The 15,235-nt window shown below is 54.2% G+C and overlaps 1 protein-coding gene across 1 annotated transcript; it reads right to left on the minus strand.

The window, feature by feature from the left end:
- Positions 1 to 7,530: 7,530 nt before the first annotated feature.
- FEV (FEV transcription factor, ETS family member) lies at positions 7,531 to 11,400 on the minus strand. Its single transcript, XM_081575821.1, has 3 exons — positions 11,182 to 11,400; positions 10,365 to 10,439; positions 7,531 to 8,117 (listed from the first exon to the last, which is right to left on the minus strand). Exons 1-3 carry the CDS (start codon positions 11,231 to 11,233, stop codon positions 7,531 to 7,533), a joined length of 714 nt encoding a protein of 237 aa, XP_081431947.1. The 5' UTR covers positions 11,234 to 11,400.
- Between the last annotated feature and the right edge of the window lie 3,835 nt (positions 11,401 to 15,235).

The following is a 15,235-nucleotide window of genomic DNA, read 5'->3' on the forward strand; positions in this document are numbered from 1 at the left end:
ATTAGCCTTTATTATTATTACTTCTAGGACACCTTAGCATATAAACCTCTTTCACATCCCTAGTGGTTAAGAGAACTCACAGCCTCTGAAATCCGACTGGGTTCAGATTCTGCTCTGCCCTTTCTCACCATGTGACTTCAGACTTAACCCCTCAGTGGGCTTCCCTGGTGGCTCAGACAGCAAAGAATCTGCCTGCATTGCAAGAGACTCGAGTTCAATCCCTGGGTCAGGAAGATCCCCTGGAGAAGGAAATGGCTACCCACTCCGGTATTCTTGCCTGGAGAATTCCATGGACAGAGGAGCCTGGCGGGCCACAGTCTATGCAGTGGCAAAGAGTTGGACATGACTGAGTGACTAACACACACATACTCTGTGCCTCAGTTTTCATATCATAAAATGGGGGAAATCATCATATCTCTTTCAGAGGATTGTTGTAAGGATTAAATGTGATTTAAATATTAGTTATGGTAATGTTAGTTGCTGTAACAAGAAAACCTCCAAATTAAATGTAACAGTCCAATATATGAGTGATTTCTCTCCATGTGATGTTTAAGGGGCCAGGATCCCTTCATAATGGAGTTCTGCCATCTCTGAGGAACTAGTGGTCCTCTAGATCCAGGTGGTACAAAGGGAGTAAGAGAACATGGAGAAGGCACACCCACTTCTAAATGCCTTGGCCTGGGCACGAGATACACTGTCATTTTCATTCATATTCTGTTGGCAAAAACAATGCATGTAGCTCCCACCAAGATGCAAGGAGGGCTGGAAAATTAGTCCCTGGTTGGGCAATCACTTTTCAGTGACAGCTCCACTACCGGAAGTGAGGAGCATGCAACTTAGGTTGCAGGGAGGGGTAGAGCTACCTGTGTCTGCCACATTGAGAGAACTATTAGGATATTATCAAATGTGTTATTAAGTGCAAGAAATATGTTAAGTGCTATTGTTAATATTATTTTTATTTCATCCACATACTAACCATGGGAAATAAGCATTACTATTATCCACATTTTAAAGGAGAAAGCTAAGTCTCTGAATGGTGTGGATCTATTCCCAAAGTCACACACCTGGGAACTAGCTGAGACCCTGTCATCTTAAGTTCAGTACATTGTCCAGTTGCCCCACAAAGAAATGGAGGAGGCACTGAGTGTAGAAGGCTGACCCCTGTGATGGTTATGGCCACATAACCATTCAAGAGATGGGTTCTTGGTGAAGCTCACCAGGTGGGTGACTGGCCTACAGAAGTAGGTGTAAGCCACTCAAGTTCCTTCCCAGGGTATGTGGAGGGCATCTGATGGGGACTGGAGAGGAAGAGGCAGTGCTTTCTTTGTTTGGAATTGTTTTGTTTGAAGACACTGATATGTGTACGAGGTTTCTTACATGATCATTTATTCTTTCAACCCTATGAGGGAGGGCCTGTTATTTTCATATTCATTTTGCAGATAGAGTAGTTGAGGCACAAAGAAGTAAGTAACACAGCTGGTAAGTGACAGAGCCGGCACTTGAACCTAGGAAGCCCAGCCTCAGAGCCCTTGCCACTTAACTATTGTGCTATGTCGCCTTTTGTTTACAAAGAAAGGAAAAGAGGAGATAGCAAAGAAAATGCAGTGGGAGAGAAGTCTTAGAAATAGAGAAAAATCTCAGTCAGTGGGACATTGGGCCATTGGCCTCTCAATCTGCCATCCCAGGACAGAGGAGTGTCAGGGGAAATTTAACTGACAAACGGATGTAGGAATTGCCACCAAAGTCAAGTTGTAGTCAGACCCTAGCCCCACCCCACAGTACAGTGATCTATTCAAAGGTTGTAGAAACACAAGAAAGTGAAGGCTTACAAAAGACAGTGGGGCAACCAAGCAGTCTGATTTGTTTTTTTAATCAGACCGAGGCCCTCACTAACCAAAGACATTCATAAGACAAGTCATCAACTTGTCCATTATAACCAATCATCTTCTGATTGCTTCAGTCGTGTCCGACTCTTTGTGATCCTATGGACTGTAGCCTGCCAGGTTCCTCTGTCCATGAGGTTTTCCAGGCAAGAATACTGGAGTGGGTTGCCATGCCCTTCTCCAGGGGATCTTCCTGACCCAGGGATCGAACCCTCATCTCTTGTGTCTCCTGCATTGGCAGGCGGGTTCTTTACCATTAGTGCCCACTGGGAAGCCTCCTGGGAAGTCACCTGCTATGAATTGATAATTGGATGGAGTACACCTGATCTGGGCAGGCTGCAGGTCACCTCCACACAAGGAAGAGGCTTTCCAGGAAGGCCCAGTGGGAGGGGAGCTGGTGTGATGGGTGAGGACTTGAGCTACGGTGTCACAGGTTGAGCCAGTCACTCAACTTCTCAAAGCCTCAGTTTCCTCACCTGAAAGTGGAAATAACCATCCCCTCCTGGCAAGGTGTGGCCAGGGCAAAGGAAAGACTGCAGGTAAAGTATTAGCATGGGGCAGAGCACGGCACAGAGTCAGGTTCAATGAATGGCAGGCCCATATTTTATTATCAGCAGTTCTACTTGCTGTGAATTATAGAAAAGGTTAAGGAACAGGCTGAAGTGAAGTGCATTTAAAAGATACTTTAAAGGGAATATGAAGGAATGAAGGCCAGAAAAGTACATAACAGCAAACCATTTTGGTGTCTGCCTGTGGTCCCATGGGCTGAGGTGTGAGAAGGTGCTCTGTAAGCCTCAGAGCCCTGGGTGGCATCACTTCTCTGTGCTGTGCAGGTCTAGAGCATGTGGCTATGGATGTCCTCACACATGCTAGTTGGCATGCAAGTTGGACTTCTGATTCCATCTGCAAGTGAAGGCAAGTGGAGCTTGGTCACAAGGAGCACATGTTAGTGGAGAAGACACGGGTCTGTGTAATCCTGGGAGGATGGGGGAGTAAGCCTATAAACACGGTGACCAAGGCCACCTGGGACAATGAAGAAACCACTCAGAGCACTGGGAGAAGGCCTGGTGAGGAACCAGGTCCTGGGACAAGCCCTGAAACTTTGGCCAAGTTTCGTAACATCTTGGGCTTCGGTTTACTTATCCTCTGAGCGGATAAAGCCATCCCTGCCCCCCTGTCTTCCTCCCTGACCCTGGACAGGATCAATAAATCAATGGATGTGAAGGTGCTTTGTAAACTCTGTTGTTCAAGCACATGGCAGGGGGTGGGGTGGTGAGTGAGCCATATTTTCACCAGTGACATAAGTGAAGAGAGAGAAAAGGCTTGGACCTTCAGGGAATGAAAGAGGGGCTGCACCCTGGACTGAAAGAGAGAAGCAATGGTGGGATCAATACCTTGGAGAGCCAAAGACCAAGGGGTTAAGGGTCAGTAAGGACAGGCCTGGGTCATCAGGAAGCTGAGTGTGGTAAGAGTGTGGCTCCATCAGGGCTTGGGCGGAATGGAGTCAATCCAAGACCACAGTAAATGGAATCCCAGAAGAATTATCTGAGGGTTAAATAGTAATTCAGTTGCCAATCTAGGACCAGAACCCAGGTTTTCTAATGCCCGATCCTATAAGCTTCCCAGATTGGCTTGTGTGAAGGAAAGAAGAGAGGGGCAGGGTGAGCTCTAAGGACGTGATGTTATAGGTAAGAAAAAGTGAAAGTGAAAGGCACTCAGTTGTGTCAAACTCTTTGCGACCTCAAGGACTGTAGCCCACCAGGCTCCTCTGTCCATGGGATTCTCCAGGCCAGAACACTGGAGTGGGTTGCCATTCCTTCTCCAGGGGATCTTCCCATCCAGGCATCAAACCCAGGTCTCTCACGCTGCAGGCGGATTCTTTACCATCAGAGCCACCAGGGAAGCCCATAGGTAAGAAAACCATCTAATCTAACACTTCCCCTGGCTTCCCAATGATGCCCAAATCCCTTCTTTACCAACTCACTCACAGGACTTTGAATCTCAAAGTCAGCTAACCCACTTCCCCTCTCAGCCTTCCAAGGAAGGTTAGTAGACCAGTGACAAAGCACTCCTTGTCAAGGTCCATGGCAGAAGGTTCTTCCTTAGATCAACTTGACAAATCTGCCTCACTGTAACTTTCTACCACGTGTCCCAGTACACGCATCCGGGTGATATGCCACAAGAAAGCTCTCTGAATAATTGAGGACATCTTCTGTGCTTCATTCCCTACTGTGACTTCCCAGACCATGTTTCCCATGATTGGTTTTCCAGCATTCTTCCTTCTTCACTTGGTGGGTCCTCTACTCTGTCTGTTCTCCATTTGGTCTTCTCCTGAAAGTGTTATCTATTAATAACATCATGTACAACATGCTGGGGGCACAATCATTTTTTTAATTTATTTTTTGACTGCGCTGAATCTTAGTTGCTGCGTGTGGGCTTTTCTAGTTGCAGCGCGCAAGGGCTACTCTCTAGTTGTGGTGTATGAGCTGCTCGTTGCAGTGGTTTCTCTTGTTGTGGAGCACAGGCTCTGTAGCATGTGGGCTTCACTAGTTGTGGCTTGTGAGCTCTAGAGCACAGGTTCAGTAGTTGTGATGCAGGGTCTTAGTTGCTCCTCGGCATGTGGAATCTTCCTGGACCAGGGATGGAACCCATGTCCCTTGCATTGGCAGGTGGATTCTTAACCACTGGAACATCAGGGAAGTCCTGGGAGCACAATCATTACAGGAAGTGGATCATTTCCTTCATCCTAGGGTGTCCATAGCTGCATCAATGCATCCTCAGATCACAATGGTTTTTCTGTATTTAGCTTACAGTCTCCCATGTAACATTGTAACTAAGACACCGCTCATTTACACATAGGCTCTACCGAGCCCCACCCTTTCATATCACACTCTGGCCTTTAGAGATCTAAGTAGAGGACCTCGCACTCCTTGCCAGGAAATTTCACCTTTTTACCTTCAACCCACAATTCTTAGCAGCCCAGATCTTTCTGGAACCTGGTTCTGTCTCCCCTGCGTATTCTTTTCTCCCCCCAGCTTCTACCCTCTGCAGAGAGGCCCTCTGCCTCTCCCTCGGAGTCACTGAGTTTCTCACCAGGCTAGACTCCTCCCCTGGCCATCTGCTGCCTGAAATACATGATCCCACCCATCCACCTCCTGAGGTCTACAGAGCATAGCAACATGGAACATGCTGATGCCAGAATGTTAAGGGACTAAGTGTGTCGTTAGTTGCTCAGTCGTGTCTGACTCTGCAACCCCATGGATTGTAGCCTGCTAGGCTCCTCTGTCCATGGAACTCTCCAGGCAAGAATACTGGAGTGAGTTGCCATTTCCTTCTCCAGAAAGGGACTAAAACAGGCACCATTTAATTCCAAAGGGTGTAGAGAAAAGGAAGGTGATTATGACAAAGGGTTATAAACAGTGACCTCTGTGTAATGAGACTGTAAGTGACTTTTCCCCATGTTTCATTACATATTTCATTCAACTAGTATTTAATGGAGGCCTTGTTGTCGATTTTTCAAATTTTCTATGCTGAGTGTGTTTTTTAGAAAACCAGAAAAAAATAAAGTGAAGATGAAAAGAAATACTCTTTCCCTAAATGGACTTCGATGATTTCATTCCCTTTGGGAAGGGGCATTCAGGCTCTCCCTGCACTTATTAATAATTGACCTGCCTTCTCCCTGCATTTCCTGCCCACAGGGCACAGGGAAATCTCCTCAACTGCCTTGTGGGAGCCCAGGCAGTCTCCAGGCAACAAGTGAGGAACCTTTGGTCCAGGAGGGATATGGCCCCTGGGAAAGAAACACTAGGACCACGGAGAAGGGCTTGCCCTCTGTGTTGTTTCCGTCTAAGGGAACGCGTTTAAGGCGTTTAACGCGAGGGCGCTCCTGTTTTCCTGCTAACAGGTTTTGTAAAAAGCCTGAAGAAAGCATAAGAGCTGTGGCCCCCGGTGGGCACAGTACTCAGAAAAGCCTCAGGTAGGAAAGAAAATGGCCCAGCCAGGAGGACCATCCACTTGATCCACTTCTCAGGTTTCCCGAGGTGGGACCTGGGATGCAGGGCTAGGGTTCCTCCCTTTGCCCTCCTCTCTGAAAGCCAAATTTGGCCTAAAGTATCGGGCTCTCAGGGCTTCCCAGGTGGCGCCAGTGGTATAAAGGACGAGGGTTCGATCCCTGGGTCGGGAAGGTCCCCTGGAGGAGGGCATGGCAACCCACTCCAGTATTGTTGCCTGGAGAATCCCCTGGACAGAGGAGCCTGGCGGTCTACAGCCCATAGGATCGCAAAGAGTCGGACACGACTGAAGCTGCTGAGCACGCACGCACGTCGGATCCTCAGCTTAGCGGCAAAACCCGGCCCTGGCTTATCTTCCTCAGACCAGCAGAGGGCGCGCGCTACCCGCGAGAAGGAGGTTGCAGCCTCAAGCCCGGAGAGGAGAGGCAGGCGCAGAAGGGGAGGCTCCCCTCTGAAAAGGAGAACGCAGATCCAGAGAAAAGAGAACGCTGGAGATGGGGGGTGGGGGGTGGGGGGTGGGGGGGCGGGAGGTGGTGAGTGGGAGTGAGAAAACAAGTCTGAGAGAGGGTAGGATAGGGAGGAGAGGGGAGGTGGGGAAGGGGATGAAATGGTGACTGAGGGATGGTTGAGATGATGTGAAGATGAAGATGAGAAGATAAGATGGGGTGGAGGTTGAGATGAGGGAAGGAACTTGTGGAAGGATGGGTGCGATGAGGGTAGGTGGGATGCCAGGACGCGTTGGGAGAAGTCAGGATGGGGTACGGTGAGAAGGGGCAAGCGCAAGGCAGGCAGAGGAGGGATCAGTTGCGAGGTAGGCGGGGGCTGCAGCTGGAACCCACTCAGTAGGAGCTCTGCACTCCCCTCCAGTAGCACCCAAGCCTGCCTGCCCTCATTCTCTGGAGCTTTTCCTTGACAGGCCTTTCTGAGCACGCCTGAGCTGGGCGTCTGGTTGCCTTCCTGCCCCCCCCCCGACCCCCCCCCCCAAGTTTCTGGGGCAGCTAAGAACAGAGAGAGGAGGCAGCGGGGAGCTTGGGAGCTTTAATAGGTCTAGAAAGGAATAGAAACACACTGCAGTCCTGCGGGAGGGTTCGGGGTGGGGAGAAAGGGGGTCTGGAAGCTACCTAGAAGTGTGTGTGTGTGTGTGTGTGTGTGTGTGTGTGTGGAGGGAGGGGAGAGGAGGGGACCACAGAGGGCAGCAGCCCTTATCAAGCCCCCGGAGGTGCCGGGAGAGGAGAAGGTGGACTGAGCCGGGCATGGGGGGGGGGGGAATGAGAAAAGATTTGGAATTTGAGAGAGGGGTCATATCGGAGGGGCTTCCAGGATCCAGAGGGAAACACAGATGGAAGGGAAGGAAAATCAGGAGAGACGCAGGGACCTGGGGTCTAGAAGATTAGAAGTGGGGGCACAGTCACCCTCCCTCGGGGGCTGCGGGACGAGGCGGGGGCAAATCCAGTGGTAAAGGAAGATTGAGGCGACGTCAGCCCCTTCCCCCCCACCTCCCCCGGGGCTGGGTGCAGAGGGTGGAATCAAATCTGAGCTGGAAAGAACAGAGGGGGAGGCCCCGGTCCCCTCTCCCGTGTGTGGGAGGGATTGAACGAGGCTCCCGGGGGCTGGGAGAGGCCCCCGGGGCGCCCCGTCTAGTGGTAATGGCCCCCCAGATGCGAGGCCGCGGCCACCGCGCCGAAAGGCCCAGGCGGGGGCTGCAAGCCTGGGCTGGGGTAGAGCGCAGCGGTGGCAGCGGCCGTGGCGGCGGGGCCCGGGCCCGGCCAGTAGGAGAAGCCGGCGGGCGCGACGCCGGCCGAGGCGGCCATGAGGTTGAGTTTGGAGAGGCCGGGGAAGGGCAGCGGGGCCAGGCCGGCCGGCAGCTTGTAGAGCGCGCCGTCCTGGGCGGCGGCGGCAGCGGCGGCGGCGGCGGCCGCGGCGTGGGCGTGCGCGGGGGGCGGTTGGCAGGCCTGCGCCAGGCCCTGGAAGTCGAAGCGGTAGGCGTAGCGCTTGCCGTGCACCTTGCTCATGATGTTCTTGTCGTAGTAATAGCGCAGCGCGCGGCTCAGCTTGTCGTAGTTCATGTTGGGCTTGCTCTTGCGCTCGCCCCAGCGCCGCGCCACCTCATCTGGGTCGGTGAGTTTGAACTCGCCGTGGCCGCCCTCCCAGGCGATGCAGCCGGCGTTGGCGCGGTCAGCCAGCAGCTCCAGCAGAAACTGCCACAGCTGGATCTGGCCGCTGCCTGTGGGAAAGGGGGTGGTCAGCCACAGGCGGGATGCTGGAGGCGAGCGGCGGGGAAGAGGTGGGGTGCGAGAACCCACCCCCCACCCCCAGTCGGATGTGGGGACCGATGTCAGGGAGGAAAAGGGCACGTTCAGCTGAGTAACTGGGCGCAGCTGGGGCGGCTGGCCAGGGAGGAGATGATCAGTAAAGCCGTCCCTAGGCAGTACCGCGCTTTCGCACAATGGAAACGTAACACCACGGGCACACAGCTTTGTAAGAATTAGGGAGCGAAGGGAGAGCATCACTTCTTCCTCCATGTGGCGGCAGCGGTACTCCAAGGCACAGGGCTCTTGGAGGTAAGCAAAGACGGGATATCAGCCCCTCGGCCTGAGAGCCCTTACTCCGTGCAGAGCCTGCACAACCGCTCCAGGTAGCCTACATAGGTGGTTAGCTGGCCACATCCCAGCTGGACCACGTCCAGGGATCCAGAGGGAAGAAGTTGGCCTGCAGCAGAATCACTCGGCCCACGGGACAAGGCATACACTTAAACCCTCTGCCTGAGGTGGAGAAGAGGTGATGTCTGGCCTCCTTGCGATACCATGTCAGAACTGGGATGGGGACAGTGGCTCCCTAAGTGTGAGAGGAACGGCAGCCTCTGAAGTCTCCCACCCTTGCCAGCGTCTGGTGCTGGGGCTACTCCAGTTCAGCCTTCCCCCCCCCCCCCGGAACAAGCGGGATTCCCAGGGTACCAAGGTGTCATAGTTTCCTGAGGACATGATATACAGCTCTGAGGAGAGGAGACCCAGACGCTTCTGTGCTTCGCCCCCTGCCTCCACCCATCTTTGGCCAATCTCCAGGCCCTCCTGCCCTGTCCAGATTTTCAGGGTTGCTAGAAAGGGCCAGGAGGTTTTCCCAGATAAGTGGTTAGTGAGAACTCCTGTTTCTCTGTCTTGGAGCCTCAGTCAGACAAATGGAGAAAAATCTTGATAGAATTAACGCCCCCACCCCTACCCCTGCCCATTCCCATCCCACCCCACCCCCACCCCAGTCCTCACACACTCTTTTAGAATTAAATGGATTTTCCTCGAAGTTGTCTGATTATTGTTTTAAATTGAGCCTGGTGAACCTCTCTTCTTTTTTCAGTGACTTCCTCAGAACCCAGATGCTGCCCTCCACCATAATTTCGACCCCAATCCTTCCACACCAACTCTGGGAGGGGCTCCCTGGCTCCAGGTCAGGAGCACTGAATTTTAGGGTCAGAAGCACAGCAAGGGGTGAGGGAAATGTGCATCTGGTACTGAGAGATGTAGAGGCTTGGAAACTCATTCCTGTTGGGTGTTGTGTTCCCTTTTAGATAAAGCAGTCGCTGGCCTTGTTTTTTTGGTCATGGTAATTATCAGTCACTTGATGAGATCTAGGGTACCAACTGTGGGGCTTCCCCTGGTAAAGAATCTGCCTGCAATGCCGGAGACATGGGAGATTCACGTTCAATCTCTGGTTCGGGAAGATTCCCTGGAGAAGAAAATGGCAACCCACTCCACTAATTCTTGCCTGGAAAATCCCATGGACAGATGAGCCTGGCGGGCTACAGTCCAAAGGGTCACAAAGAGTCGGACATGACTGAGTGACTATGCACAGGGTACCAACTGGGCAGGGACCAGTGGGGAGGTTTTACCTGATAGGTCAGCCAGGTCCTGCTGCCAACATGGCAAAGCCAAGGGTAATTTAGTGACCAGCCAAGGGCGGGTGGCGGAACCTGGAAATCAACTGAAATGGCCTCAAGGACTTGGCTCACAGAGCCCGGCTGGCCAGGCCAGTGAGGCAGGTGGGCGCTGGCCCTGGTGCTAATGGTGACTCAGCCTGGAGTACTTCTCCTGGGTCACCTTGCTGGGTGGTGTCCAAGCCTTGTGCTCCTACTGCCAGTAGGGAAAGGACACCAAGCACCAGAGCAGGAGAAAAACATTCCCAGCTGAAAAGGGGCGGGGCGGGGCGGGGTGGGGTGGGGGCGGCAGGATCTTCTCAATCTGCCCTGGCCTGCAAGGTCAACAGTGGGTCTCAGAAGGTACCAGAGCCAAAGGCCAAATGAATGTTCCCCACCACTCCCCCCAGCCTCCCCACAATCAGGCCCGGACCCGCCGTTTCCCAAAGCCCACGTTCCACATCGCTCCCACCCGCCGTTGGGGTGACAGTGGCGCCTGTCGGTATGCGGTGGGTGCCCCGGGACCCCATTCTCGATTCTGCCAGTCCACTCCGGCGGCCAGCTCACCTTTCTGTACCGCGGGGCTCAGCGGTCCCCAGCCCGGGCTCTTTCCTTCCTTGAAGAGACCGTCTCCGACGGGATCTGTGGCAGCAAGAGAAAAGAGTCAAGCGGATCCAGGCGGAGGTTGCCGACTTGACCGAAAGGCCCCCAGGCCAAGGCTCAAGGGGGAAGAGGGGGGTGCCATGGTTCCCGGGTGAGAGGCTGGGGGCCCTATTCGTCCGGCTCCTCCTCCCGGAGCTTGGCCCCGGCGCGCGCCGCGCGGAGCCCCTCCATAACACCCAAGTCAGGAAACGCGTCCAGGAAAAAGGAAATCCGCTTTCCGAACGGGCCGGCGGGAGCCTTATAAAGCCGAGCGGGGTTTGCGCCAGCCGAGCTGGAGCGCGCAGAGCCCACCGGAGAGGAGAGGACGCCTGGAAGGCTGGGCTGGTGGGAACGCTCGGAGCACGGAGGTGAGGAGCCACGAGGGCGCTCGGGCCACGCCCGGCTGACCACAGCCTCCCAACACTGCACGCGCACTCAGTCCCTCGCTACACTGAAGAGCCCTGCTCCCCTACCAGGCTCTTTCAGCCCCCGAGCCTGCGCTCCTGGCTTCCCAGGCTCTCAGTGTGCTCACTTCAAGTGCTCTAGACCTCACACTTAAACCTCAAAGCGCTCCATCTGCTTTTAAGGTTTCCTGATGCCCTAGCTGGCTCAGTTCTGCCAGCGATCCGAGTCTCTGGACCGCGCCCCCTTCCCTTGGACCCCAGCATCCCCGTCCCAAGCCCTAACCCAGATTTCCCGCCCCGGGTCCCGGTGCCTCCAGCCCCCAGCTGGTCCCTGGTACCTGGCAGGTACATGTTGATCAGCAGGGGCTGGGAGGCGCCGCTCTGTCTCATCGCCGCCAGGGACTGGGTGGTGGGAGGTGTGGGGGGGTAATGGGAGAGGGGGGGATCGCGTCAGGCTTTGAGCTCCGGGGCACAGATCCCCGCCCGAGGCGACCGAGGTGACAGGGAGAAGAAGGCGGCGCTGGGTCCAGCAGGGCCTGGCGGGAGGCGGCTGCCCGAGTGTGGCGGGTGATGTGGGGTGGGGGTGGGGGGGTCCTGGAGCGACGCTCCCAGCTACCAGGCAGTTCGGAACCCTCTGGCCCCCAGCGCGGGCAGGGGCCGCAATTTCCGTTTTAATTAAAGAGCTGCCGACTCGGCCCCCCGGACCCCGCCCCCGCCCCTCTTATCGCCCCATCGCAATAAAGTCTCCAACGTGCCGCTCGGCAGCCAAGCGCACCAGGCAGCCCCCCGCACCCCGCAACCCGGGAGACGCGCGGGGGATGGGCCTGGGCCTGGCGCTCTGATAGGGGTCGGGAGCCCATTTCTTTTCCGCCTCCCTGACTCTGAGCAAACAGCAACCTGGTGGACTACCCCGGCCCCACCTCGGACCCCCGGGGCCACAACGCGGGGAGCGGGAGGCTCACTCCTTCTCATCCATTCCCCCCACCTCACTGCTCCACTCTCCTCCCCTTCCTCCCCCCACCCCTACCCGGGTTCCCGTCTCCAGGCTGCGTTATCTGCATCTTCACTTTTAAATTTCCGCTTCCCTCCCTCTCGCCTGTCGCTGCGCTCCGGGTCGGCAGCCGTTGCTCTCTTTATCTGCCCCCCTCCATCCTCACTACTTCTCCCTCCTCCTCCTCCTCCACTCTCAGCTCTTCCCTAGAGACCCGATCTCCTTCACTGTCTCCCTTTGTTTCCCCGGGTTTCCTGTCTTTCCAGGGCTCCCAGGCCTCTGGGCCACACTGGGGTGTCTCCCTTACAACTTTTAGTGGGTTGCCCTTCCTCTCCCTTTCTAGGTCTCTCCTTCTTTCATCCAGTCCCTCCTCCTCCTCCCCCTATCTCCCCTTCTGTCTCCTCTCTACCTCTCCAACCTGTCTTTCTCTTTCCCTTCCTTTTCTCATTGATTTGTTCCCACTAATTTGTGGTATATGGTAGACTCATGATCTTCCTTCCATTCCCACCCACCACAAACACTTCTTTCCTATCTCTCCCCATCTCTTGTCATCCCAGCTTAACCATCTACCCTAACAACTACTCCTGATTATCCCTGAACTAGGCTACAATTAGCACCTTGTTCTACCAGAAGAGGAGTGAAAACAGGTGTACTGTACAAGGCCTCCAACCCAGGGAAAGTGGAGGTAAATCCACTCTGGGAAAGGGACAAAGGTGGGCATGTGGTTCCCAGGTGGTGGCCTGGAGTCTCTGGGTACAGGTGAGGCTTCCTGGCTCTGGAGAAGTGCATCTGGAGGGATGTTGGCTGAAAATGAGGCTCTGGGCCCAGAGCATCACCTGCAGCCATACAGCACCTGGTGACTCCAGGCAGAACTGGTAAACTCATAGCCTTTCTTTCCCACTGCTTAACTGGAGGAGCCAGGCAGCCTGGACTTCAGGGCACTTGAATTGGAGTGAGCAGATTACCTGTAAGATCCCTGGTCCTGGGATGCCTGACTGAGAATGACTGGGAAGTCCAGCTCTAGTTGGGGACCCTGTGCATTCTTCACTTGCTGTGACTGCTGGGTTGTTCCTCCTTCCTGGAGGAGGGTACAAAAATCAGAAGGAGCCAAGGAGGAGTGTGGGAGGAAATGGGGGGATCCCAGGACCCTAGAGGATCCTCAAGGGATATGGATGGAGACTTCAGGATGTGGAGGTGGAATCCGGTGGGGAAAAGATGAGCGGTTGGGATGCTGGCTGGGGACAAAATTCAGGGCTTCGAAGGAGCAGAGCATCTTGAGGGTGGAGCCAAGGTCCTACTCCCTCTCCTTCAAGCCTTCTGTCACTTCCCCAGATAGAAAATGTGAAGCAGGAGACCAGCAGTGCAAGAGTGGGGAGGCAGAAAGTTTCACTCACTTAATGGTCTCAGTGGAAGGCTGACAGAAGGGAGAAGCACTTAGAGTGGGGGTCTGTCCAGATATCCCAGCTCTGAGCTGGTGAAGGACCAACAGCTCAGGCTCTGCCTCACCTCCCTGAGGACTGAGGGGCTGAAGGCGTGGGTGGGCTCTCGGAAGAGTTTGTGAGGGAGTGAGGGTGAGCCCCGACCTCATGTGGATCTCCGACCTCATGTGGATCTCCGCTGTGTCCCTAGAAATGAGATGACTTCCTCCATCCCCTTTGGCCTTTGGCTGAGTGCAACAAATGAGCAGGTCCAGGCAGCTTTCACCATCGCCTCCCATCTGACTGGGTGTGTGTCCCACAGGGTTCTGCACACCCCATCAGCCTGCCCAGAATAGGAGGATGGGAAGGTGCTTCCCTGATGGCTCTGTGCGTAAAGAATCGCCTGCAATGCAAGAGACACGGGAGACATGGATCCCTGGGAGATGCAAGTTCAATCCTTGGATCAGGAAGATCCCTAGAGAATGAAATGGCAATCCACTCCACTCTTCTTGCCTGGAAAATTTCATGGACAGAGGAGCCTGGCAGGCTGCGGTCCAAAGGGTCTCCAAGAGTTGGACATGACTGAGTGACTAAGCACGCAAGGTGAAAACACCGAGGCCCAGCCTGGCATCTGTGGCTCCTTCTCTTTAGTTGCTGCTATGGAGAGCAGAGTTGGACCCCAGGGCCTAAGAAAACTTAGAAGGTCCATCCATGCTGGCAAAGGCTGCAACAAATATTAGCTCCTTCATTGTACAGGTGGGGACACTGAGACCTAGAGACAGGGTGTGCCCTGATCAGCATCACACTGCAAGTTCCCGAAGGCATCTTGCTGGGTGTTTTTGGTAGCCATGGACCTTCCTGGAAGGAGGGCAGCTCAGCTGATGCAGGACATCAGATCTCCCTTTGCCTATTTCCTGCCCCAAAGCAGGTGGTAGGGAGATGACTTGCTGGGTTCTGAGGCCAGTTTGCCTGAGTCTGGGCTCAACTCCCCCATTTTCTAATTTGTGTGGTTTTGGAGAAAGTTACATCACCTCTGTACCTTAGTCTCTTCATCTGTTAGATAGGGATTAGAATACCAACTATACAGAATTATTAGGCTTATATAACATGCTGAGTGCTGAGATAAAGCTGCATATATGTAGCTATTACTATTAACAACCCCCAAGGGGACAGTTAGGAGCCTGTGACCATGCAGGAACCCCAGACTCCTCTGGAGGCCACAGAGGTTTGGGGCTCTACTGAGGCCCGAGGATTTTGACCACAGCTCAGATCAGCCTCCACTTAACAGCCTGGATTTGGTGTCAGAAGCCCTGTGTTCAGGTCCTGGCTTTGTCACCAATTAAATGGATAACCTCATCCATTTAAGGCTTCTCCCTCTCTGAGGCCAGTTTCTTCATTGGTGAAATTGGTGAAGAATGGAAGCTGTTAGGAGGATTAAATGCAACAGGGGCCATGGTCTCTCGAACCTATCCAGGGATAAAGCAGAATTCATACTCCATCTAGAACTCTGTCCTTGATCCTCTGACCCAACCTTGAGATCCATGGGGGAAGGCAGGGCCTATGGTAACTGTCCTAGTGCTTTTCTGAATCACAAGCACTTTCAGGGGGTTCTCCTTGAATCCTCACAATCCTTGTCCTGTGAGAGAGACAAGGCAGGAATCTGTAGCTCCAGTTTCCAAATGAGGGAATTGAGGCTTGGGGAAGTTATGTGGCTGGGTCCCAGGTGTTCTGACTTCTGGTCTGGGGGTCTTCCCAAGGGAGCAGATGCCTAATTTTGCCCAACTGGGCCCCTGGAACTGCCCAGGTCCAAGTCTGAGTTTTCTTCAACATCACCTTGACTCCCCCAGACAGAGGCAATGATCTGGGCCAACCCTCCCTGTGGCTGGATCCACTAGGGGCTTGAAAACTCAAACATGCCTGAGGGACAGGATGAGGGGCATCCCAAGGGTCTTGAATGTCCTGCCTATGTGGGGCTGAGATGAT

Source organism: Giraffa tippelskirchi, chromosome 3 (assembly GCF_054371585.1).
Source record: "Giraffa tippelskirchi isolate mGirTip1 chromosome 3, T2T-mGirTip1v1.2.pri, whole genome shotgun sequence".
NCBI classification, from domain to species: Eukaryota; Metazoa; Chordata; class Mammalia; order Artiodactyla; family Giraffidae; genus Giraffa; species Giraffa tippelskirchi.

Coding starts and splice junctions, on each gene's coding strand:
- FEV (XM_081575821.1), bottom strand. CDS start 11,233: ATGAGACAGAGCGGCGCCTCCCAGCCCCTGCTGATCAACATGTACCTG. Junction 10,440..11,181: donor GATCAACATGTACCTGCCAG/GTACCAGGGACC, acceptor TTGCTGCCACAG/ATCCCGTCGGAGACGGTCTC. Junction 8,118..10,364: donor GAGCCCCGCGGTACAGAAAG/GTGAGCTGGCCG, acceptor CCTTTCCCACAG/GCAGCGGCCAGATCCAGCTG.